This window comes from Bubalus kerabau, chromosome 5, assembly GCF_029407905.1.
Source record: "Bubalus kerabau isolate K-KA32 ecotype Philippines breed swamp buffalo chromosome 5, PCC_UOA_SB_1v2, whole genome shotgun sequence".
In the NCBI taxonomy this organism is placed as follows: Eukaryota; Metazoa; Chordata; class Mammalia; order Artiodactyla; family Bovidae; genus Bubalus; species Bubalus kerabau.
This window is the reverse complement of record NC_073628.1, coordinates 10,484,964-10,511,185: the sequence shown is the minus strand read 5'-3', so window position 1 is coordinate 10,511,185 and position 26,222 is coordinate 10,484,964. Positions and strand designations below refer to the sequence as shown.

The 26,222-nt window shown below is 43.8% G+C and overlaps 1 protein-coding gene across 1 annotated transcript; it reads left to right on the top strand.

Annotated features, from left to right (window-relative positions):
- Positions 1 to 23,124: 23,124 nt before the first annotated feature.
- On the top strand, positions 23,125 to 25,788 carry LOC129653618 (secretoglobin family 1D member). Its single transcript, XM_055583361.1, has 3 exons — positions 23,125 to 23,179; positions 24,831 to 25,018; positions 25,723 to 25,788. Exons 1-3 carry the CDS (start codon positions 23,125 to 23,127, stop codon positions 25,786 to 25,788), a joined length of 309 nt encoding a protein of 102 aa, XP_055439336.1.
- Positions 25,789 to 26,222: the final 434 nt, after the last annotated feature.

Here is a 26,222-nt window from a genome sequence, read left to right as displayed (position 1 = left end):
GAAACCTTGTAAAATAGCCTCCCGATATCTCTCCAGGTGGCCCCTCTCTTCCTCTGTGTTACAGTCCCAATTGGGCCTCCCTCTCATCGGGGGTGGCTGGTCCTGCCCACCGCTGCGGGTTTGCAGTACCCTCAGGTGCCATTGCTCTTAACCATTTTCTGACCTCAATTAGGATCCTGTGTCTTTCCTCAGTACTGAAAAGGGAGACTAGTAGGTGGATTATGTCATCCCATGTGGGGCGGTGGGTTAAAAAAATAGTCTCCATTAGCCTAATCATGGCTTGTGGCTGCCCCGAGTACAGTGGAGCGTGTCTCTGCTAGTTTAATATATCGGTAGAGGAAAATGGCTGGTAATAATAGGCTACAGGGGGCTGATGGTAGTGCCCACATGCGTCCTGAACCGGAGGCTGTTGTAGCTCTCTGAGGGGCATCTGTAGTGGGGTTCTTTCCCCCTGTTCCCTGCAGAGCGCAGCCTCTGTCTAATTCCTGTGTTTTCTTCCCCTTTCCCATGGGTACTCACCGGGAGAGGTGGATACAATCTTGGAGGTTCGGCTGAGGTGGAATTCTGGGGGCATTGACCAGAGGTCCCCATTGCTGGGATTGGAGCCTGCTAAAATGGTGGCTCTACGATCTCCGGGAGAGCTGGCGGAGGAGCAGCGGCTGCTGCAGGAACTTCCCCTGGCCCTGGATCGGGCATTAAGGCGGCCTCCGGTCCTGGGGGAGCACTGGGCGGAAGGCGTGTCATCATCCAGTATGAGAGAGGGGTCAGGTCATCCCCGTTCAAATCCTATAGAATTTCCTTTTTTATCATCAGTCAATTTTTGTGCCATTAATATTTTTCCCTTTCCTTTCTGGATACAGAACATTGTCCAAGTGGGAGGGTCTTGAGCTAACCCTCGCCATGAGTCAATATATGGATATTGATCCGGGTGTCCTGGCTCTCCTATAATTACTGCATAGACTGCTTCCACTATTTTTAAGTTCATGGTGTTCTCTGGTGGCCATCCTACTCCCACAGGGGGTCATTCAACCTCACAGAGTATGTGGAGGCCATTAGGCATCATCTTCACAGCACAGTCTCCTCCAAATATCTCCTTTAAATGTTTAATCATGCCCTCCAATGCAGTTGCCTTAGATTCACTTCCCCCTATCTTGCTTACCTTCTTGGACCTTCTTCTACTTCTCCTTTTCGTTCTGTCTATGAAGTTCTCAGTACCCTATGTACTTCTCATATTTCCACTCAATGAAACACTTAAATTGCCATTCCGCCTCCTTCCTAATTGGGGTGAGAAGAGCCTTACCTCCCAGATCCCAGAGGGAGAAGGGGGATCTGTCTTCACCTGCCAGTCAGCGTGGCCGAGCCAGAACACCACGTGGTCCAAGACTGTGTCTCTCTTAACTTTTAAAGTCCGTTCTGCCTTGGTGGGCTTGATCAAGTGCGAATGAAAACACAGATGGGTTAAATATCCCAGGTCCCAGGCTGTCTCTGGAAAAGCCAATTTATGTACTCATTTATGTATCCTCCTCCTTCTAGCCTGACAATTCCAAGGGGGTCAAGAATTTCACAGCAGATGGGACACCTCCTTGAGGAGGGCAGGATATGAGCACCTGAAGACCAAGTTTCTTCTCCTAACAATCCCCTGGCAACTGCTTGGTAATAATTTTCTCCAAGATGGCATGGACACCACCTCCTAAATGACCTTCACAAATTTCCTTCCTAAGCCCTAACACGCTCGTCGACCTGTGCATCAAGCAATCACTCAGATCAGATCAGATCAGATCAGATCATTTGCTCAGTCGTGTCCAACTCTTTGCGACCCCATGAATCGCAGCACGCCAGGCCTCCCTGTCCATCACCAACTCCCGGAGTTCACCCAAGCAATCACTGCCACCTGCCTATTCCAGGCTCCTGTGGGTCCGTGCCCCTTCTAGTTCCTCCCAGGGAGGTGATCAGGCCCCCTCTTCCACCCTGTCGGGTGGGTTCCTCCTCACCTGAGTGCTCAGTCCTGCTGCTGCCGTTCACTACCTGCTAACGTGAAAGGTCCAGGCATTGAGAAGCAGAATCCTTTCAGAAGGGGGAGGTGCCTTCCCACTTCTAGAAAATTCTAGTCGCAAGGCCTCAGTTCAGTTCAGTTCAGTCGCTCAGTCGTGTCCGACTCTTTGCGACCCCATGAATTGCAGCATGCCAGGCCTCCCACCAACTCCTGGAGTTCACTCAGACTCACGTCCATCGAGTCAGTGATGCCATCCAGCCCTCTCATCCTCTGTCATCCCCTTCTCCTCCTGCCCCCAATCCTTCCCAGCATCAGTCTTTTCCAATGAGTCAACTCTTCACATGAGGTGGCCAAAGTACTGGAGTTTCAGCTTTAGCATCATTCCTTCCAAAGAAATCCCAGGGCTGATCTCCTTCAGAATGGACTGGTTGGATCTCCTTGCAGTCCAAGGGATTCTCAAGAGTCTTCTCCAACACCACAGTTCAAAAGCATCAATTCTTCGGCGCTCAGCCTTCTTCACAGTCCAACTCTCACACCCATACATGACCACAGGAAAAACCATAGCCTCGACTAGACGGACCTTTGTTGGCAAAGTAATGTCTCTGCTTTTGAATATGCTATCTAGGTTGGACATAACTTTCCTTCCAAGGAGTAAGCGTCTTTTAATTTCGTGGCTGCAGTCACCATCTGCAGTGATTTTGGAGCCCCAAAAAATAAAGTCTGACACTGTTTCCACTGTTTCCCCATCTATTTCCTGCCGGGAGCCGGCGAGAGACATTCCACTCGTGACAAAGGTCATGAGGAGGGAGGCTCGGCATACGCAAAGGCAGGATCGAGCCTCGGGAGTGCCCCCGGATATTCTCGAGCATCTACCCCCAAAAACCAGAGTCTGCCTACTTTATTGCCTTGTGCTCTCACCTCTGACTTTACTGGGGGCTGTCCCCCACCACCATCTCGCTCTCTCTGTCAAAGAGGTAACTTACAGCTTCAATTAATAAAGTTCCTGGGCAATTAGGAGTGTTTAAATCCAAACCCCTCAGATGGCTCTCTAACTCGCCTGACAAGTTTACCCGGACACCTACAGCTATGTATACGATTGTTTACAGTCTCCCAGCCTCGAGAGGCACAGGAAGCTTAAGATATTCAAATAGCTTAGAGCCTCTCAGAGAGTTAGAAACTGTCAGAATAAAACTAGTAAAAGATTTCATTGATGAGCCAATGTTTGTTGCCAAGTTTCCACATCCCCTGAATTGTGTCCTTGAATATGTATTAATTAATAGTTGGTATGTAGAAAAAATAAGTAGTGGCCTTGGTGTTAGTAACTTTAGACCCTTAAGGTAATAAATTCTTTCCTTTGTAAACCCATTACACATCCGCCCTATAGGAATGTAATTTTATCTTCGAAAGATGGCGCCAAACCTTAAAATAATTACTCTTAGAGAAAATAAGTCTTTGTTGATAAGTCCTTGTCAAGAGTCATAAAATGTTAATAGGCCTTCTGGTCAGAAGATGATGTAAATCACCTAAGCCATTTATATACGATAAATTTGCAGGAAAGAAACCCTGGTTTTTGATAAGCATCAAAGACTGCTGACTTTGCATCCCCTATTATCCTCTATGTGTAACTTAGGGTATAAAAGCCCCTGTTGAAAATAAAGCTATGGGCCTTGCTCACCAACGCTTGGTCTCCCCATGTCATTCTTCCCTTTAACTTCCAGCTGAGTCTCCATCTGGAGCGCGGATATCCTCTGCGACCATTTATTTGCCTGGGCTTCTAAGACCCACTCGAGAAGGTGTCTAAGGTGGGGCACCTTCCGCTATTCGAGAGGGCGCCTGCGGCCTCCGTGGTCAGAGCTAACTTGGTGTCACGGGTTATATTGATTTTCCGCGTAAACCAAGCCACTCAGCTTCTTTTCTCCACTGAATTTTCCTACTGAGCTATCCTCATTCTATTATTCTTTATATCTCTGAATAAATAAATAAATAAATGGGTTGCCTACTCCATCTCCCCTTCGAATACCCTGGATCAGCCGGGGCTGGACCTCGGCAATTTCCCATGAAGTGATGGGACCAGATGCCATGATCTTCGTTTTCTGAATGTTGAGCTTTAAGCCAACTTTTTCACTCTCCACTTTCACTTTCATCAAGACCTCAGAGTAGTCCTAAATGGAACTTACCTTCTCCAAGTGAGGAGTTTCCCAGCTAATGCACCAAATGCTGTAGCCACGTGTTCCGAGAAACAAACTCACTCAGAAGGACAATGCAGATAGTGGAGTGTAGTTTATTACATGGCGGGCCCAAGGCAGAGCCTCCTCTTAGCCAAGGACCCCACCAGTTTTTGTGAAAACCTTATATACCTCTCCCTGGTGACTCAGAGGTTAAAGCGTCTGCCTGGAATGTGGGAGACCCGGGTTTGATCCCTGGGTTGGAAAGATCCCCTGGAGAAGGATATGGCAACCCACTCCAGTACACTTGCCTGGAGAATCCCATGGAGGGAGGAGTCTGGCAGGCTACAGCCCATGGGGTTGCAAAGAGTTGGACACGACTGAGCAACTTCACTTTCACTTCATATACCCTAAGTGTACGTGCCCAAACCCACCTCCCCAAATTCTCTGGAACTAGTCTGAACAAAGGAAAAGAAAGATATAGTCAAAGTTAACCCGAGATTCGTATGCTTTAAACCCGTGATTCGTATGCCTTAAGCTTAGGTAGTTAACAGTGGACAATTATCAATAGGCCTGTGGTCATACCCCAATAAGCATAATAGAATTTGATTCTATTCAGTTACACAGATAATTAGGGTATTCTTTTAGGCTACAGAGAGTCTAGGTGCAAGCCCTGGGGCTCTTCCATGGCGGGGGGCAGGGGTGGTCTGGTTTTCCAGTTGGTATGTCATTTCCATAGATACTGGGCATAGAGCTCAAAGTCCACAGTCCGGCCCAAGATGGAGTCCTGCTTTCAAGATGGAACCTGTTCTGTCTGTTTCCTTCTTAATTAGTTCTAGATAAATAAAGCTGAGCACCGAAGAACTGATGCTTTTGAACTGTGGTGTTGGAGAAGACTCTTGAGAGTCCCTTGGACTGCAAGGAGATCCAACCAGTCCATCCTAAAGGAAATCAGTCCTGAATATTCATTGAAAGGACTGATGTTGAAGCTGAAACTTCAATACTTTGGCCACCTGATTCGAAGAGCTGACTCATTTGAAAAGACCCTGATGCTGGGAAAGATTGAAGGCAGGAGGAGAAGGGGACAACAGAGGATGAGATGGTTGGATGGCATCACCGGCTCAATGAACATGAGTTTGAGTAAACTCTGGGAGTTGGTGATGGACAGGGAGGCCTGGCGTGCTGCAGTCCATGGGGTCACAAAGAGTCGGACACGACTGAGCGACTGAACTGAAACTGAAATAGAGTAACATGTCAACAATAAGAGGATCCTGGTAAAGGTATACAGATGCTCTTTTGTTAGTAGCATATTCATCACTGCAACATTTCTGTAAACTTGAAATTATTTCCAAATATGAAGTTAAAATTTTTATTCCAGAGACAAAATGTATCAGGATGAAAACAACTTAGGCCTTCTTGAAAGAGGAGGCCTTAAACTGTCTCTAGAGAGTACTTGATAGAGCTAGGTCATGAGAGTACCCCATTGATGGGTGACGGTGTATGAGGTCAACTTACAAGCTGATGAAGAGTCCCCACACTCTGGATTGTGTCCCACTGGTACCTGGGCTGGATTCTCAGCATTTTGAGGCCCACGGTGAGCACAGTGCACACAATGAGAAACTGTTTTGGAGAATTCAGGAGCAAACCAGGCATTTCTGACATTTACCTACCTTATTCTACTTATATAAGGACACAGCAAAGAGATGCATGGGAGCACCACACTTCAAGGTAAGAGTTGGTGAATAAGGTGAAGGAAGACATCTCTGATGCCCAGTGGCCTTTTCTGTATCCTGGGCCTCCCTCTGCAGCTCACAGCTTGTAGCAGGAAGTCTGAGATGCCCTAGGTGTAGGAGTGTGGCTGGCAGGGGCCTGTGGGAGTAGTAGGTAGGGATACCTCAGCACACGTGTCTCCTTGATGAACCTCAGGGCATAAAACTTGTAGGGACAGCCTTGCACAGTGGCGAGGGAAGAAGTGAAAAACGGCTTTGAGGCATTTACCAGGTAAAACATTTTGGTGTTTTGTGTACCAGCAGAGAAGTTTATAACTTAGGATACAGACCCGGCATATATATTTTTGATACTTCTTAAATATATGACATAGAATGTTATTATCAAGTGCCTCTCAATGAGCAGACAGAGGACCTTCTTTGATTTTGTATATCCATGGATAATAATGGCTTCCCTGATGGCTCAGCAGCTAAAGAATCTACCTGCCATGCAGGAGACACAGGAGATGTGAGTTCAATCCCTGGACCAGAGGATCCCCTGGAAGAGGAAATGGCAACCCACTCCAGGATTCTTGCCTGGGAAATCATATAGACAGAGGAGTCTGGTGGGCTAGAGTCCACGGGGTCAGAACGCGTCAGACACACGTGAGCATGAGCACGATGTCGGACCCAAGGATAATATCAATTATTGCTAAATGAGGCAATTTTATTCGTGTTTTTCATTTTTTTTTAGATGTAAACTCTGAAAATGTGTCACGTGAATGTGCAGATGTGAAAAGAATAAATTTGTGGTAGTGATGTCATTATTTTTTAAAATTTCTTTGAGCTATAGGTTAAATATGTCGTAATATATCACTCAAATATTTTAATTTATTCTTTTTTAATTAATGGCTTCACTGGATCTCTGTTGTGGCTTGTGGGCTTTCTCTAGTTGCCCCAGCCCCAGGGCCTACTCTCTAGCTGTGGCACACAGGCTTCTCATTGTGGAGGCTTCTCTTGTCTTGGAGCACAGGCTCTAGGGCGGGTGGGCTCCCGTAGTTGCGGTTCGCTGGCTTAGTTGCCCTGAGCATGTGGGATCTTAGATCCTGGACCAGGGATAGAACCCACATCTCCTTAATTGGCAGGTGGATTCTTAACCACTGGACCACCAGAGAATTCTCTCACATTTATTCTTAATGATTTATCATCCAGGCTAAACTGGGTCCTCCTTTGATTTTCTGAAGAGGAAGGGTTTAGAAACCACCTTCTATAGAAGAAAATGTCTGTACCACAAAATAAATTTCTGTGTGTGTGTCTGTGTGTAAAGTCTGGAGATTTGTACCTCTGAGTCAATGGTCTGTGCGAGGATTCTGATGGATGACAGGATGTCTTCTGTCTTTGCTAAAATGGAGCAGTGGTGACTGTGAGAGAGGAGGCAGGACATGCGAGTCAGTGTGGCCACACATGTCTGTATGGTAGAAGGGTGTGTGGCTGTTACGATCTAGAAGTGACCTCTTCAGAGTTTGCATCCTCTTCGTATGTGTTGATGAGTCAGAAGACCAAATCCATAGAGGAGCCCTGAGGTTTCAACCTCAAGCAGAAGGGACAAATGAGGCCAGAGTGCACTGCTGAGAACAGGAATCCAGAGACCCTGCATGCCTTGGGGTAGGTAAAAGCAGTCCCCATCCACCACCCTCCTATACCCTTAGTTACAAAATTCAACGTTTAGAACTTTAAAATCACAACAGTCACTTAGATGTGGCCATAAAACAAGAAAATAAGCCATCTCATCTTAACTGGGAGAAATTCCCATGGAACCAGAGGGCCAAATTTTGAAGCACCCTTTGTTCACATTTAACATAAATAAACATTCCTCATTGGCAGAGTCAGGTAGACTCAGTTTGATATTCGATTTGGGGAATAAGGTGACTCACTTTGTTTATCTTGCTGCTGCTAAGTCGCTTCAGTCGTGTCCGACTCTGTGCGACCCCATAGACGGCAGCCCACCAGGCTCGCCCGTCCCTGGGATTCTCCGGGCAAGAACACTGGAGTGGGTTGCCATTTCCTTCTCCAATGCATGAAAGTGAAAAGTGAAAGTGAAGTCGCTCAGTCGTGTCCGACTCTAGCCACCCCGTGGACTGCAGCCTACCAGGCTCCCCTGTCCGTGGGATTTTCCAGGCAAGAGTACTGGAGTGGGGTGCCATTGCCTTCTCTGTTGTTTATCTTAGTACTTAACATTTTCCCCCTTTTGTTTATAAATGTAATAGATGATATTTACTGCCAGACACTGTGCCAGATATACTTTCCTGCATCAATTGACTTACCCTAGGACAAATTAGATTATATTTTGACCTTATATTGTGTGCTCATTCAGTCGTGTCCGACTCTTTGTGACCCCATGGACTGTAGCCCACCAGGCACCTCTGTCCATGGGATTCTCCAGGCAAAAATATTAGAGTGTGTTGGGGGCCGGCGTGAGGCACTCCGCCCATGGCAAAGGTCATGAGGAAGGAGGCTCAACATACGCAAAGGCAGGATCGAGCCTCAGGAGTCCCCCTGGAAATCCTCGAACATCTACCCCCATAACCAGAGCCTGCCTACTTTACTACTTTGTGCTCTCACCTACACCTCTGACTTTACAGGGGGCTGTCCCCCACCACCTCTTTCGGAGAAGGAGTTAACCTAGAGCTCCAGTTAATAAAAACTCCTGGGCATGACAAGAGTGTTTTAACCTACAAACTCCTCTGAAGGTTCTCTAGCCTGCCTGACAGGCTTGTCCGGCCACATGTGATTGCTCACAGCCTCCCAACCGTGAGAGGCGCGAGATGCTTTAAACCTTCTAAAAACAGGTTCCTTAGAAAAGTTAGAAAGCTATTAGTATAAGTATAATGGGCTGATTAGAAATTGTATTGGTGAAGGGTTTTTTTCATTTGTTGAGCCAATGTTTGTTGCTAAGTCTCCATATCCCCTGCCCTTACACACATTAATGAATATATAGAAGAAATAAGTATTAACCTTTGATATTAATCACGTTAGACCTTAGGCTAAGTAAATTCTTTCCTTAACTAAAACCCACTACACCCTCACCCTATAGGAATGTAACTTTATTTGGGTGGCGTCTGTTTTAAGAATAATCACCCTTGGAGAAATAAGTGTCCTGGTTGACTGACCGCTGTCACAAGGAGAGGGTCATAAATTGTCAGCAGGCCCCCTGGCCAGAAGATGATGTAACACCCTTAAGACCTCTGTATACATTTGTATGAAGCACCTGACTTTGATAAAAGTCAGGACTGCTGACCCCGCGTGACTTTTGCATAACATCTCAGTGTATAAAAGTAGACCATGGAAAATAAAGAATTGGGATCAGTTCCTCGAAAGACTGGTCTCCCCATGTCTCTCTCTCACTCTGGCTGAGTCTCCATCTGGAGCGCGGAACCCACCATGCTTACTAATTATGCCTGGGCTTCTAAGATCCGACCGGGGAGGCCTCAGTGTCTCCTCTCCTTCGGGAGAACGGAAGGACGCCTGTGGCCTACGTAAGTGGTGCAAGCTTCTTGTCTTGAAGTTTTATTGGTCTCCCGCGTAAACCAAGCTACTCAGCCTCTTTTCTCCACTGAATTTTCCTACTGAGCTATCCTCATTCTATTACTCTTTATATCTTTGATGAATAAATAATTAAATAGGTCGCCGACGCCGTCCCCGTTTCGAATACCCTGGATCAGCCGGGGCTGGACCCTGGCAAGAGTGGGTTGCCATTTCCTCCTCCAGGGGCTCTTCCCAACCCAGGGGTCAAACCCGCGTCTCCTGAGTCTCCTGCATTGCAGGTGGATTCTTTACCACTTGAGCCACCTGGGACAGATGGGCAAATGGAGGCTGGGAGGGTGAGCACCTTGCTGGTGTCCCCACTAGTAGAAAGTGTCAGAGCTGGAACTTGAACCCCAAACCCAGGTAGCCTGGGGCCAAAGTCAGGACCCTCCCCTCAGCTGAGTAAGTGAGTACATTCTAACTCTGAGAGATCCAAACAGTATTTTTTTAAGAATCATTTGAAAATAGTTGATATGTTTTAATTTTTCAAAATTTCCTTTAGGAACAAAGTGTGTGCCTCTGTGGTTCAGATCCCATTTATATCAGTGAGAAAAGTTTCATGATTTTTGTACTTAAATGTGTGCATAGCTCTTGTAGCTATATATCAATATTTATGCTGCTGCTATTGTTTCTTTTGCTAATTATCATATTTTCCATGATGTTCTGTAATGGTAATGGTTGATTTATAGAAAAGGAATCCATTTTTGTATCCTGTCCATATATTCAGCTAACTTTGTGAATTCTTATCAGTTCTAATAGCTTCCCCTGCCCCACAGTGGATTCTCAGATTTACCTGGTTATTGATCAGCTATTTGTAAATAGTGTCTAATTCATTGGCATTTTTTAAAATATGTGCTTTTCCCCTTGTTTGAAGAGAATATTTGTAGTAGCATGATTTCCTCTTTTCCCCCTTATTTAATATAATTTATTTTTACCATGGTTTTGGGTTCACAGCAAAGTTGAGCTAAAAGTGCAGGTGGTGGTGGTTTAGTCGCTCAGTCGTGTCCAACTCTTGTGACCCCATGGACTGTAGCCTGCCAGACTCCTCTGTCCATGGGATTCTCCAGGCAAGAATACTGGAGTGGATTGCCATTTCCTTCTCCAGTGAATCTTCCCGGCCCAGGGATCGAACCCTGGTCTTCTGCACTGCAGGCAGATTGTTTACTGACTAAGCTACAAGGGAAGTCCTGAGTATTCCCTTATACCTCCTCCTCATAGGCATGGACAACCTCCCCGACTAGCAGTATCAACCAGAGTGGTCCATCTAATTGTTACTATAGGGACACATCGTCATCACCCGCAGTCCATAGTTTATACTAGGGTTCATTCTTGGTGTTGTACATTTTATGCGTTTTGTGCAATGTATAATGACAAGTACCTACAATTGTTTGGGACTTCCCTGGTGGCTCAGTGCTAAAGACTCCATCTGTCAATGCAGGGGACATGAGTTTGATCCCTGGGTGGAGAAGATCCCCTGGAGAAGGAAATGACAACTCACTCCAGAATTCTTGCCTGGGAAATCCCATGGACAGAGGAGTCTGGTGGGCTACATACTGTCCATGGGGTCGCAAAAGAGTGGGACACGACTGAGCGACTAAGCAACCACCGCCTGCCACGACAGTATAGAAGTCTCACTGCCCTCTGTGCTTTCCTCTTCATCCACCCTCTCCCAGCACCTGGCAGCCACTGATGTTTTTAACGTCTCCATTGTTTTGACTGTTTCAGAATGTCTGCCACTGGATGCAGAGATTTGGGAGAGCCCTAAGGCCCTTAGAGATGCTGGAGTCACTCAATGGAAGAAGCCTGGATCCCTGAATGATCCCCACGTGGTCAGGGTGTGTCCTGGATAGGCCCCTGGGAGCAATCTGCTGCATGTGATCATAATAAGTATTTAAACTGTCCATCAGGGAGGAGTATGTAATCAGTGATTCTCATTAGAAAAACGAACTCACGGGGAATATAAGGCAATTGACCTTTAATTCCACTTTATGATCATTTACAAATTCTCCACAGATGGGGCACTCCATTGTTGCCCACTTCCTGTGGGAATACTCTCACTGCCCCACCCTCAGAACTTCAGCTCATCTTGTAGCATCTCCCTTGTCCTGGCCAATCACAGAGGAATGAGATGTAATAATAATGTTTAAAAATCCATTATTTTTAAAACCACTGAGATTTAAAAAAAATAAGTAAAAAGATGGGGGTATGTACGTGTTTTGGAGGTCAAGGAAGGAGATCAGAGACTCAGAAAAAACTAATGCCACCTAATCAAATAAATTACCCACCTGGTCCTTTCTCTGAGCAGTGTATTTTCCAAAAACACACAGTCTGACAACTGAATAATATTTATTTATTTATTTATTTTTTAATTTAATTTTATTTTTAAACTTTACATAACTGTATTAGTTTTGCCAAATATCAAAACTAATACAGTTATGTAAAGTTTAAAAATAAAATTAAATTTAAAAAAATATATTATTTTTAAAAATCATTTTTAGTTGCATTTTTAACATGTAAGAATATGCAAAGTGCAGCAATTCTTAAATCCTGTTTTACTCTCTCTTCAATTTTTCTTACTTCTTTAGCCTTTACCCAAATGACTTTCTCCATGAGAATAGAATTGTTTACATTTTCCCACGTTTCTTTAGTGTCTGACTCAATAGAAGGCAGTTGAATTCACATATTTGTTTCAGTCTTTACTCTATTGCAACATCACGTGTATCACCTGTCATTAGACTCTGGAGAGTTCCAATGAACACTTGCTAGAGAATGAGACTGATATGAGCAGATAACATTACTGTATGATTTTTTATATCTATTTATTTGACTACATCAGGTCTTAGTTGCCCCCAAAGGCATATTAGTGGGATATTAGTTCCCTGACCAGGGGTCAAACCCACAACCCCTGTGTTGCAAGGCAGATTCTTAATAACTGGACCACAGGGAGGTTCCCTGCATTACTTTTAAAATAGTTTTGTTCTCTCAGATCCCCTGAAAGAGACTTAGAGTCCCCTCAACCATGCCCGGAATTGCTATAATATGTAAATATATGTGTATATATAGTAATTTTTTCCCTCTGTATGCCAATGAAATGAAGGCCAGAGAGGAGTCCTGGCTCAAACGGTTAAACATATATAGGGGATTCCAGAAATAACATCAAAAATTTTAATTAACAAGTGAATAGAGAAAACCTCTTAATTACATGAATAGATTAAAGTTATGGATAAATTCTGGTGACCTTTCTTAGTAAAACTGTAAGCAAGAAGAGGAACTAAAGAACCTCTTGATGAAGGTGAAAGAGGAGAGTGGAAAAGATGGCTTAAAACTAAACATTACAAAAAAAACTCAGATTGTGGCATTTGGCCCCATCACTTCATGGCAAATAGAAGGGGAAGATGTGGAAGCAGTGACAGATTTTCTCTCCTTGGGCTCCAAAATCATTGTGGACGGTAACTGTAGCCATGAAATTAAGACGATTGCTTCTTGGCAGGAAAACTATGGCAAACCTAGACAGTGTGTTAAAAGAAAAGACATTACTTTGCTGACAAAGGTCCGTCTAATCAGGGCTATATATATGGTCTTTCCAGTAGTCACATACAGTTGTGATAGCTGGACCATAAAGAAGACAGAGTGCCAAAGAATTGATGCTTTCCAGCTGTGGTGCCGGAGAAGGCGCTTGAGTCCTTGGGACAGCAAGGAGATCAAACCAGTCAATTCTAAAGGAAATCAACCCTGAATACTCACTGGATATTCTGATGCTGAAGCTGAAGCTCCAATCCTTTGGCCACCTGATGCAAAGAGCCGACTCATTGGAAAAGACCTGGATGCTGGGAAAGATTGAAGGCAGAAGGAGAAGAGGGCAACAGAGGATGAGATGGTTGGATGGCATCACCAATGCAATGGACATGAACTTGGGCAAACCCTGGGAGATGGTGATGGACAGGGAAGCCCGGCATGCTGCAGTCCTTGGGGTCATGAAAAGTTGGACACTACTTGGTGACTGAACAGCAAACAAAGTAAGAAGGGAAGAAAACTTTTGAACCAATATAATCAGGTTTCAAAGTCAACAGCGAACATGACTTTAAAACAATGAGTGCTAAAGGTACTTCCATTAAAATCAGGGTAAAACAAAAATGACTGATATGGCCGTTAGTAGTCAAACTGACTTGTAAGTTCTAAGTGTCACATGAAAATGAGAAAAAGAGGTTGAAAACCCATCCTGTGCCCAGCAGCTGTACCGCAGATAAGTCTGTGCTGTCCAGATCTCCTAGCTGAAGTAGACTATATGGTATATTAGAAGGCAACAAGAATATAGAAAGAAATAGAAGTGGAGAGTTGGAGTGGCTTAATTAGCGGTATAGTGTAAATGCTTGACATTAAGCTTTGATTGCCAAGGCATCCATTTCAAAATCATCTGCTTATATGCAGAATCAAAAAAAAATGATACAAATGAACTTATTTATGAAAGAGAAACAGACCCACAGACTTAGAGAATGAATTTATGGTTACCAGGGAGGAAGGGCAGGGGGTAGGGATAGATTGGGAGTTTGGAATTGACACATACACATTGCTATATTTAAAGCAGATTACCAAAAAAGACCTACTGTATAGCATAGGGAACTCTGCTCAGTACTTGGAACAATGCTCAATACTAAATGGGAAAAGGACCGGAAAAACAATAGACACATGAATATGGATAACTGAATCACTTTGCTGTATGCCTGAAACTAACACAACATTGTTAATCAACTGTACTCCAACATAAAAACTTAAAATAAAATGAGAAAAGGAACAATCATGAATAACACCAAAGATGAGATAAAAAATATTTGTTTGCAGACAATGTGATTCTTTTACCAGGAGATAGAAGACATACAGAGCACTACTAGAAATATTAAAGTATAAAGATGAGCACTGCTATAAGTGGCTGGATGCACGCTCAGTATAAAAATACGACAGCTTTTATATGATGTATGACATACCCTTGAGAATTATACAGGAAAAAGATATCCCATTTACAAAAGTGACAAAATCATAAACTCCCTAAGAACAAATCCAGCAAGTGAGGTACATACGTATCTTTGGAAATCAAAATGTAAAAATGATCATCTTTCCAAAGGCTGACATGCAAATGTAAAGCACTTGAAACCTGAATCCCACTGGACTTTTATCAGGTACCGGATAAAAATTATTTTTGAATTCATATGGAAGAATACATGCCTGAAAATAACCAAGACTGGGAAAAACACTGAATGGTCAGACACTTGCTGTGTCAGATTTTAAAACTTACTAAAATGTTCACCTCAATCCAGGTTAGTGTTGGCACAGAAATGACAACTATGCTGTGAAATAAAATAATTCAAAAATAGATCCATACACCTAGTTGTTGTTTAGTCACTAAGTCATGTCCAACTCTTTTTTTCTGGGCTGTAGCTGCCAGACTCCTCTGTCCATGGGATTTTCCAAGCAAGAACACTGGAGTGGGTTGCTATTCCCTTCTCCAGGGGATCTTCCCAGCGCAGGGATAGAACGTTGGTCTCCTGCATTGCAGGTGGATTCTTTATCGCTGAGCCACCAGGGAAGACCCATACACCTAGGAAACTTAACATATAGCATAAACAATGTTATAATTCAGTAGTTTAAAGATTATTTATCTTTTGGTCACAGGTTGCTGAAAACCATCTGGAAGAAAGAAAAGGAGACTTGTACCTCTTACTATATTTAAAAGTTTTAACTGGAAACAGACTTACAGATACTGAAAGCAAACTTATGGTTACCAAAGGGGAAATGTTGGAGAAAGGGAAAAATCAGGAGCTTGGGATGAACATGTACACAGCACAATATATAAGATAGATAAGCAGCAAGAACCTCCTGTATAGTACAGGGAATTCTACTCAACATTCTGTGATAACCTAAATGAGGAAAGAATCTGAAAAAGAATGGATATATGCGTTTGTATAACTGAATCACTTTGCTGTACACCTGAAACTAACATTGTAAATTAACTATACTCCTGGTGGTTCAGTGGTACAGAATCTGCCTGCAATGAAGGAGGCTCAGGTTCGATCCCTGGGTCAGGAAGATCCCCTGGAGAAGGAAATGGCAACCCACTCCAGTATTCTTGCCTGGGAAATCCCATGGACAGAGGAGCCTTGTGAGCTATAGTTCATGGGGTCGTAAAAGAGTCCTACATGACTTAGTGACTAAAACAACAACAATATAAAATAAAAAATTTTTTAAATAGGGAGAAGAATTGAATAGACCTTATTCCAAAGAGGAAAGGCAGATGGCCAACAGGCACATGAAAAGATGCTCCATATTGCTAATTATCAGGGAAATATAAATCAAAACCATAACGAGATGTCACCTCACACCTGTCAGAAAGGCTGTCATCAAAAAGAGCAAATGATAAATGTTGGTGAAGATACGGAGGAAGCTTTATTGGTCAATACCTGTGTGCTAAGTAATGCCGGGATCAGAAAAAACTCCTGTAAGATCTTATGTCCGTTCAGTTCAGTTCAGTCGCTCAGTCATGTCCTACTCTTTGCAACCCCATGGACTGCAGCACGCCAGGCTTCCCTGTCCTTCACCATCTCCAGGAGCTGCTCAAACTCATATCCATCGAGTCAGTGATGCCATCCAACCATCTCATCCTCTGTCGTCTCCTTCTTTTCCTGCCTGCAATCTTTCCCAGCATCGGGATATTTTCCAACGAGTCAGTTCTTCTCATCAGGTGGCCAAAGATCTTATATATTAAGCCTTAAACCTCCAAAGCAGCAGATCTACAATGAAAGGGATATGGGGTTGGGGGGAAGATGCTAAGGCTCTGAGGACATAAATACTAGGTGGTAATGGGTGTTAATGAGGACCAAATTCACAAAGAGCAAAAGACTTACTGCCCGCTCTGTTACCAACACTGTTCACAAAGAAAGGTCATTATGGTGAGCAAAGTACAACGTTAAGCAAAGCAAATAGTCTCGGGGATCCTACAGTGACTGTGGGCTCAGCAGTTCCATGGTCCTGTGGTTATTTGGCCTCCTCCTCCATGTGCTTCTTCCAAACTTTATTAAAAAAAAAACCAACTACATGCAACCTGTCATGAAGGCCATAGCATTACTCCTTTCTTCTCAAGGGGAAAGATGGTGAAAATTTGCTATTTTCATCATCGTTAAGTGGCACCCGTGTTTGCAGATGACTTGAACCCCCCTATTTGGGTGGGACCTGTGGTGGAATTGTGACTTGCTCCCCCCAGGGTTCCCCTGCACCTGCGGGGCTGACCTACAATGAGGGGCATGTACCTCAAGGACACACCAGCTCCCCTTACTGACAATGGGACGGGCGGGAAGAGTTGTTAGCACCTGGCTCCATTCCTACAAGGCAGCTCACCCTCTGGAATTGCTTCAGGTGACATCCGTTCCCTGGGAAGAACAGACATATTTGAACAGAGCCTCTTCTTGGTCTGGCAGGCTTGACTCCTGCAGCAAAGGAGCTTAGGAGGGAAGAAGAGTCCTTGACATTCAAATGTCTTCGAATGGTGGAAGAAATTCACTGGATTAGACCCTTGGAAATCTCATGGGCCTATGGCAGTTCCATAGGTGCAATGTCCCAGAGCTCATTGGCATGCAACCTGGATGTCTCTTGTGTCAATGAGAGGGCTTTTGACCACTTTTGGGTTGTTCCTTGTAATTTAGTTAGTCCTTGATTTGCTGCTAGATTCATGGATAATCTTGCCAGAGTTCTGGGATTGAGATGGGATAGTGGTTATAAGGGCTTCTGTGGTGGCTCAACGGTGAGGAATCCACCTACAACACAGGAGACATTGTGGGTTCAATCCCTGGGTTGGGAAGATCCCCTGGAGGAGGACATGGCAACCCACTCTAGTATTCTTGCCTGGAGAATCCCATGCACAGAGAAGCCTGGTGGGCTATAATCCATAGAGTCACAAAGAGTTGAATATTACTGAAGCAACTGAGCATGCACCCATGTGGTTATAAGCTGATTTGTAAGACTTTGCACATCTGTTGGAAAAGGTGTCTCCTAAGACAAGACCTTTGGTCTTAGTCTTTTTTTGGAGCATAATTCCCTCAAAGAGACTATACTCAAGCAAATGAAGTAACATATCAGCAAGGGGTGGATCTGGGTGAAGAAGTACAGGTATTCTAATGGAAATATCATTGCACCTTTTCTGTAAGTTTGAAGTTGGTGTCAAATACAAAGTTTAAAATGGTATTATTGAGGCAAAATATGAACATACTTCTGCCTTCAGGGGAAAGAAGGGTCAGGCCACCCAGGGAGAGTACGTGATATCACTGGGTTGTCGGATTATCTGCAGATGGGAGACGATGTATGAGGTCAATATGCAGCTGGATGAAGGTTCCCCAAATGCTAGGTTGTGTCCGAAAAGGCACCTGAACTGGATCCCCAGCATTAGAAAATATACAGGTAGGGTAATGTACCCAATGAGAAACTGTTACAGAAAATTCCAGAACAAACCAAGTATCTCTACTTTTCCCTTCTTTACCCCATGTACAACACAGAAAAGAAATTCAGACATTTGAGACCACTAATTTATGGCAACAGTTGGCAAACAGGTGACGGAAACATTTTCTGATGCCCAATGGCCTTTCCCATGCATCTGTCATGTGCATCTGTCTGCAGCTCACAGCCGTGGCCCGAACTCTGAGCCGCTCTAGGTGTAGGAGGGGAGCGGGCAGGTGGTCTGTGGGAGTAGGAAGGAGTGGCTGCACCACTCACCTGTTTCCCCAAGGAACCTCAGGGCATAAATCTCATGGGCTCCACAATGCATAAAAGCAAGGGAAGGAGAGATGGAATACAAGGTCTTTGAGGAGTTTGTAAGACAAGGTGCACCGGTGATCTGGGGACCAGCAGAGATATTTACAGCTTTGGTGAAGAGCAGACATTTATTTCAATTGTTGATACTTTTGAGAATATATATTTCTTTAATTATTTGACTGTTCCAGGTCCTAGCTGCAGCATGTGGGACCTTTAGTTGCGGCAAGTGGGATCTAGTTCCCTGACCAGGGATTGAACCTGGGCCCCCTGCATTGAGAGCATGGAGTCTTAGCCACTGGACCACCAGGGAAGTGTCTGTTGATACTTTTTAAATATATGATGTAAAATGTAATTGATAAATGTATCTCAATAAGCTAAATGAGACCTTTCTTACTTTATAGATGCATGGATAATGCCACTTACTGCTAAAGTAGAGCAACTCATTTTTACAGATATGAATTCTAAAAATATTTGTCATGTGAGTTTGCAGATGTGACGGGAATGAGTTTATGGTAATGACATCACTTGATTCTTTGAATTCCTCTGGGGAATTGACTAAAAACGACATAATGAACCGTCACTCAGGTTTATTTGTAATGACTTATCAACCATGACTAAATTAGGTCCTCCTTTGATTTTATTCAAAGCAAATAATCAGAAATCACTTTCTATGGAAAAAATTTTAATTTGAATATTAATATTACTCTAAAATAATATTAGTATTGCTCTAAATTATATCATAATTTATATGTTATATTAATTTAATATTAATACAAAATATTAATATTACTCTAAATTATTTTTTGGAGTCTAGAGATTGTTGCAGGGTCAGTGCTGTGTAAGATCTGATGGATGAACTGTACAGATTCTGTCTAACCATACAATACACTAGTGTAAATGTATCTGTGAGTGTCCTGATCCAGAAGTGAAGTCCTAAATGTTCCCATCACCTGTGTAGGTATTAATCTGCCTAGAGACTTAATCCTTAGAAAATCCCTGGGATTTCAGCCTCAGCCAAAAGGACAGGGGCATGAGCCAAAATTGACAAGAACATCCTGCTAACTACATGAGCCTACAGTCTCTGTGTGTCTTGGAGTAAATAATATCTGTCCGCACCCACCACCTTCCTATACCCTTGGTTCCAAGAGTTACACAATAACAGTCACTTGGACCATGACCATAAAACAATAAATCAAGTGATCTCGTCTTAACTGAGAAAAATCCAAATGGAACCAGAGCCAAATTCAGAAGCACACTTTGTTAGTATTTAGGTTAAATAAATATTCCTCACTGGCAGAGTCAAGTAGGCTCACCTTGATATTGGACTTTGGGAATGTGGTGGTTTATTTTGTTTGACTTCATATTTATAGTTTTTCCTTTTGTTACATAACTTTAATGCCTGATATTTACTGCCAGACACTGTGCTACACATTTTCCCTGGATTAATGCATGTATCCTAAGACAAATCTTATGAGATAGGCAGTATTATGTCACACCTGTTTTACAGATGGGGAAATCGATGCTATGAGGGTGAGCACCTTGCTGGTGTCCCCACAAGTAGAAAGTGCCAGAGCTGGGCATGAAAGTTGAGCTCCTCCCGCTATTCAGTAAATGAATATATTCTAATTTGGAAAGATCCAAACAGCACTTCAGAATTCAAAACAGTGTAAAACTGACCAGTTAAGATTCTGCGCTGGCCTGGATTGAATTTGTAGAATTATTTGAGAATAGTTGACTTCAAATGTTCTAATATTTCCTTCAGACATAAAATGTGTTCCTCTGAGGTTTTTTTGTCTTTTTAACATACTTTTTTTATATCTGTTAGTAAGGTTTCATGATTGTATCCTGAAAGTTTTGCAAATTTTCATTTACGTATATTTTGATATATTTTCTGACAGATTACCACCACCAGACTCCCCTACTGAAAGTACCACTCTGTTACTTTACCATCCACACACCAACAATGCCTGAACTAGACCTGCTGCTGCTGCTAAGTCACTTCAGTTGTGTCCGACTCTGTGCGACCCCATAGACGGCAGCCCACCAGGCTCCCCCGTCCCTGGGATTCTCCAGGCAAGAACACTGGAGTGGGCTGCCATTTCCTTCTCCAGTGCATGAAAGTGAAAAGTGAAAGTGAAGTCGCTCAGTCGTGTCCGACCCTTAGCGACCCCATGGACTGCAGCCCACCAGGCTCTATGGGATTTTCCAGGCAAGAGTACTGGAGTGGGGTGCCATTGCCTTCTCCAGACTAGACCTACTGGCTTCCAAACTGCGAGTCTAAGCAAGTTTCTTACTGTCTCCAAGTTATGTGATTCACCTGTAAGAATGGGAAGTGTAATAGCTTATAGATTTGCAACAATGATTGAACATGATAAATTATATTTGCACATTGTTTAACCAAAAGACATTGCCACTCTTTTTATGACCACTAATACTTTTAGCCACAGAAGGTTTTGCCACCCAAAGAAACTCTATGGAAGACAGCAATGGTATGCTTCTGTTTATAATCAGCTCATTGTGACTTTTATGATTCAAATTTTTTGTTTTTAAAAATAATTTTATTTGTTCTTGGCTGTGCTAGGTCTTTGTTGTTGCATGGGCCTTTCTCTAGTTGCACCACGTGGGGGCTACTCTCTGGTTGCAGTTGGTGGGATTCTCATTGCAGTGGCTTCTCTTGTTGCAGAGCATGGGCTCTAGAGAGCACAGGCTTCCATAGCTATAACACATGGGCTCAGTAGCTGTGGCTCCCGGGCTCTAGAGCACAGGCTCAATAGTCGTTGCACAGGGCTTACTTGCTCCGAGGCATGTGGGGTCTTCCCAAATCAGGGACTGAACCCATGTCTTCTGCATTAGCAGGTGGGTTCTTTACTACTGAGCCACCAGGGAAGCCCTGAGGACTCAATTTTTACTGGACATTAGGTTCTTCCTCCCCCAGCCCTGGCAACCACCATTCTGCTCTCTGTTTTTCATAAATTTAACTAGTATAGATAACTTACGTAAATGGAGTCATATAGTACTTGCCTTTTGTGGCTGCCTTATTCCGCTTAGTGTACTATCTGCCCTCAAGTTTCATCCCTAGGCAGCATGTGACACCGTTTCCCTACTTCCTAAGGCTGAAAACGAGTAATATTCCATTCTATGGATCTACCGCATTGTGATGGTTCGTTCAACTGTTTATAGACAACTGTTAATAGATGATTCATTCAACATTCAGCTGTTGGGTCGAATCTACTTCTTGGCAATAGCAAATCATGCTGCTGTAAACAGGGGGAAGCAAGTATGTGCACCCTGTTTTCAATTCATTTGCATGTATACTCAGAGTTGAATTGATTGATCATAATTCTTTTTAATTTTTGAGGGACTTCCACATTATTTTCTTTAGTGAGCGCACCATTTTACATTCCCACCAAAAATGCAACTGTGTTCCGATTTCTCCACATCTTTTCTGATACTATGTTTTCTTTTCCTTCCTTCCTCCCTCCATTTTTTCCTGCCTTCCTTCTTTACCTCCCTTCTTTTTTTTTTTTTTTTATATTATCCATCATCATGGGTAGGAAAAACCCATGAGACTTTGACTTGAGATCTGAAAGCCAGCATGAAAGCACTGAGGCAAAAAAAAAAAAAATCCACATGTGTTACATCTCACCCATCCATTCTGCCACCATAGTCACAGAAGGCAATGGAAATGCTCCTGACTTGGCTAGTCCTGTCTCTCCAGTCAAAACCCTTCCCCATTCCACCATGTGTAAGTTTCGGGGTAACCTGGGTAGCTGATGTCCCCCCAACAAGTCCTGCAGTTTATGCCGTCTTGTCCTCTCTTACGCTGTGCTGCCCTGAGATCCCCCCTGCAAGCACTCCTTCATGTCAAAATTCTACATATTCTTTTAAAAACATATATATATTGGCTGTGCTGGGTCTTCACTGCAGCATATGGGCTTCTCTCTAGTCCCCCAATTATATGTATATTCTTGAGTGCCACTCAAATATGTCCCCTTACACAAGCAGCCTGACTTCCCAATGCCTTTACTGAGAATTGTCTAAGTCTCTCCCTGTGTTTCCACAAGGCCTCTGCTCATGACTAGGGAGAGGATGAGCCTTTGTGGGCTTCTCCACTGCTGGGACCCTGTGACTCAGAAGGTGTGACTCTCCTATTTGACAAGGAAAAGTCAAGAGGAGATCCTTTTCATCAAATTAGAGCTTAATTTGATAATGAGATCTCTTGTGATATTTTTTGAAACAGAGTAGAAAAAATTAGTAGTTGGGGGGATGTTCTTAGTCTTCACACCTTTTTCTCTTGGGATACTGAAAATCACTGATGTTCTTAGTCTTCACACATTTTTCTCTTGGGATACTGAAAATCACCGATGTTCTTAGTCTTCACACCTTTTTCTCTTGGGATACTGAATATCACTGATTTTTTTCAGTTGTCACCAGGCTACTAACCTTTCTCCTTAAGGCATAATCTTACACTAAAGATGTACCCTAACTGAGCTAAAGCCTTGTTCATCCTTATTCATTCATTTATTCAAGGAAGATGTGCTTATCCTCTTCTCCGTTCCAAGCACCGACACCCAGGGGTTTTTGCATCCATTAACCGATTATACATTTGTGAAACTACAACCTTGGTTTTTACTACAAAGCAGAGGTGTATGGTACCTGTGAATGGGACTTTGGCCAAGCCATTGTGACATTGTGGATGGCATCAAGCCCTGAGTGAAGAAGGAAGGGCTGGAAGCCAGACTTTGCCACCTGCCGTATGTCCATGTGGGCAGGGCCAACAGAGCTCTCCAGGTACAAATAGCCCTGGGCTCCCCAGGCTCCTGAGTCCAGCTCCTGATTGCTTGTCATTCACCAAGGCTGAAAACTCAAGGCAAAATAAACCATGAGGCTGTCTGTGACTGCCCTGCTGGTTACTCTGGCCCTTTGCTACTACGAGGGTGAGTATCCTTTCTAATCTGCCCAGCACCAGCCTTGGTGAGAACTTTTCCCTTGGTATTTTCACTGGGTGAACTTATCTGGGGAGTGGGGGAGCAACATATCAGAATCCAAACCTCTTCCTCTACTTGACAGTGAGTTCCCCACAAGCCCAGGCCCCATTTGACCAATTTCCAATACATTCTAGAACTCTTACCAAAAACTCATTGCAGGCAAATTTTAAAAGCTTTCTACCCAAAGTCTCACTCCTCGTCTGTGATCTGTGTTTCAGAAGCAGTGTGACCTAGTAAGATTTGGATGTGAATCACAGCACTTTGACCTTGAACAAAATGCTTAGTCTCTCCAGATAATCCTCTTATCATTCCATTTTTCAGGGTCCAGCAAGAGTAGTTTACAACAATAAAGTGGGACTAAGTGTGTCAAGAGTCTAGATATTTAGTAGTTACCACTGTTCTTGCTCCTAGAGTTTCTTAGGTGACAGCTGCCTTTTTAACTAATAGACTCAGACTCAGAAAATGTTACAGCTGGAAGGGTTTTGGGGAGAGATTTTTACTTCAAGAAGAGTCAGTGTTCTCTGAATCTCTGAATATAAGATCTTCCAATAGGGTCTGCAAATAAGCAGCACTCAGTATTTCTACAAATGCCACTTGTTTCCTAGGAGTCTTTCCACCAATGATGGTAGAACTAGTGTGATCACAGACTTCATTTTTCTACAATTAATTCCAGCCATTTGTTCATCCATACTTTTGCTCTGCTTCATGCCCTCAATACTGGTGCAAGTCTCTTTGAGTGTTTCTCTTTTATCGAACTTTCTAAACGTCCTTCTCTTTCCCTGTGCTGCCCTTTCAAATTCCCTGCATAGTTTGATGTCTGACCAGGGGACAGATCGGAGCCTTGACAGAATACATCCCAGGCTGCCAGGTGGTTGTCAAGAGTTGGTGGGGATGGACAATCCAGACCAGGAAAAGGTGATCACTTCTGGCCTCAGCACCCTTCTGGTGGGGTCAGGAATGAGCACCCATTCCCACCTCTCACCTTCTCTAGGAATTCTGTACATCACTACAGAATACAAGAGTCAATCATCACTTTGTGTATAAGCTTCAAATGTGTTCAAATTGATTAGATTTTTTTTTTAGCTACATCTGCATCCAATGATAGAAACCTATGCTTTGATTTAGTCTCAAAGTAGCATATAGTTTACATACTCTTCTCCAGGTTTATTCTTCCTCCCTTCTGTGATCGCTGGTAAGATCTGATTCTACCATTCACTTGAAAACTCAGTTCCTAGAATCTCCTCTTCCCCAGTATCCAAGACAAAATACGGTGTCACTCAACTGATAGGCAAAACTTGATTTTTTTTTTTTAAATGCAAGGAAAGTGAATTTCAGCAAAGCGAGGGAGCTTTGGAAAGTAGTGGGTATACTTTAAAAAAGGAAAAAAACTGAACTCAGGGAAACTGATTTGCAGTCCTGGCTCAGCCACTCGCTCTGAGGTCTTGAGGAAGTCACAGCCCTAGGGTCCCACACTGTCATTGGCACAATGACCAGATGAGATTGTAAAACCCTTGGGGTTGCTGCCTAGTTCTAATTCAGAGAACCACGGGGTAAAGTGACTTTCCCTACATCAATTGTATCTCTTTTCCTTCTGCTCCAGCCAATGCAATTGTCTGTCCGACGTTTACTCTGGATCTGACAAAGTTCTTCTACTTACCTGATGAACTGTACGGGCTGTCACTTGCCAAGTACAATGCACCTCCAGAAGTCGTGGCTGCCAAGATGGAAGTGAAGCAATGCACGGATAGAGTCTCACTCAAAAACAGATTAATCATTACCAATATACTGGTAATGTCCTTCTTGCTGCACAAAGGCTTCTGCTCAGCTGCACATGCCAGGAGTGGTCAGAGGGCTGGTCCGAAGGGGGCAGCTGTCACTGCTCACTTCTAACCCTTGGCCACCGGCTGGATGGTGACATCCCACCTGCCGAGCTCCCCTAGGGAAGATTGCACAGGGCCTCTGGACATGTTCCTCCTTCTGGGGTCACTTCCCTGGGTGCCAGGTGGTCCAGAGTGTCCTGAGGAGGAGGACGTGTGCTGTCCTGGCCGCATCGTAAGGCTCAGAGCAGCAGGAGATTGTCCTACTCTCCCCTCACTCCCGCCCCGATCCTGTAACCCTGTGTCCCCTTTAGACTGAATGTGTGGGGTTCCTGGGAGATCAGAGAAAAGAATGCCTGGACTGCCCCCTCCAAACTTCATCCTCCTCCCTCCTTTGGAAACCCGAGTCCTGCCCATGATGACCACCTCACGGTTTATCTGCTTGTCTATGGAAAGGATTCTTTCCTGACTTGCGTGGTTTGTTGTGATTGTACCAGGTCTATGTCATTGACCATACACTCTGGCTTCCTGCCTCGGGCCCTCCCACTTGCCTTTGGCTGGTTGAAATTTCATCGACCACGTAGTTGTGAATGAGAGTCTGTTTTAATATAGTTAATGTGTCATCTCCAGCAGCAAGAATGATCTCTCCTTTCTTTCTTTCTTTTTCTGTTTCAGAAGAAAATACTGCTGAATTGTACTGTCACAGATGTGAAAGCTGTACTAAATCCTTCTTCTGCGTAATCACCTGATCTTCCATTGAAAATGCAGAGGTTTCAACATCTTGCTCAATAAATGATTTACCTTGCACTTCTCTGCTTGTCCTGTTATTATTCAGCTGTTTCTGGCTTTGAGTAGGGGTGGTTTTCATCATGAAGTGACCATTGGGTGTCATCACTAGTAAATTTTAGAGGCCCAATATCCAGTTAGCCACAGAAACCTGAGGTGCAGGGCTCTCAAGAAGAAATACCTGGTTATGTATCAGTCTGCATTTCTCTGCAGGTTTTCCACTCATGGTGCCATGATGAAGGGGTGTTGCTGCTGTTTAGTCTCTCAGTCTTGTCTGACTCTTTTGCGACGTCATGGACTATAGCCCACCAGGCTTCTCTGCCTGTGGGAGTTCACAGGCAAGAATACTGGAATGCATTACCATTTCCTTCTCCAGGGGATCTTCCCAA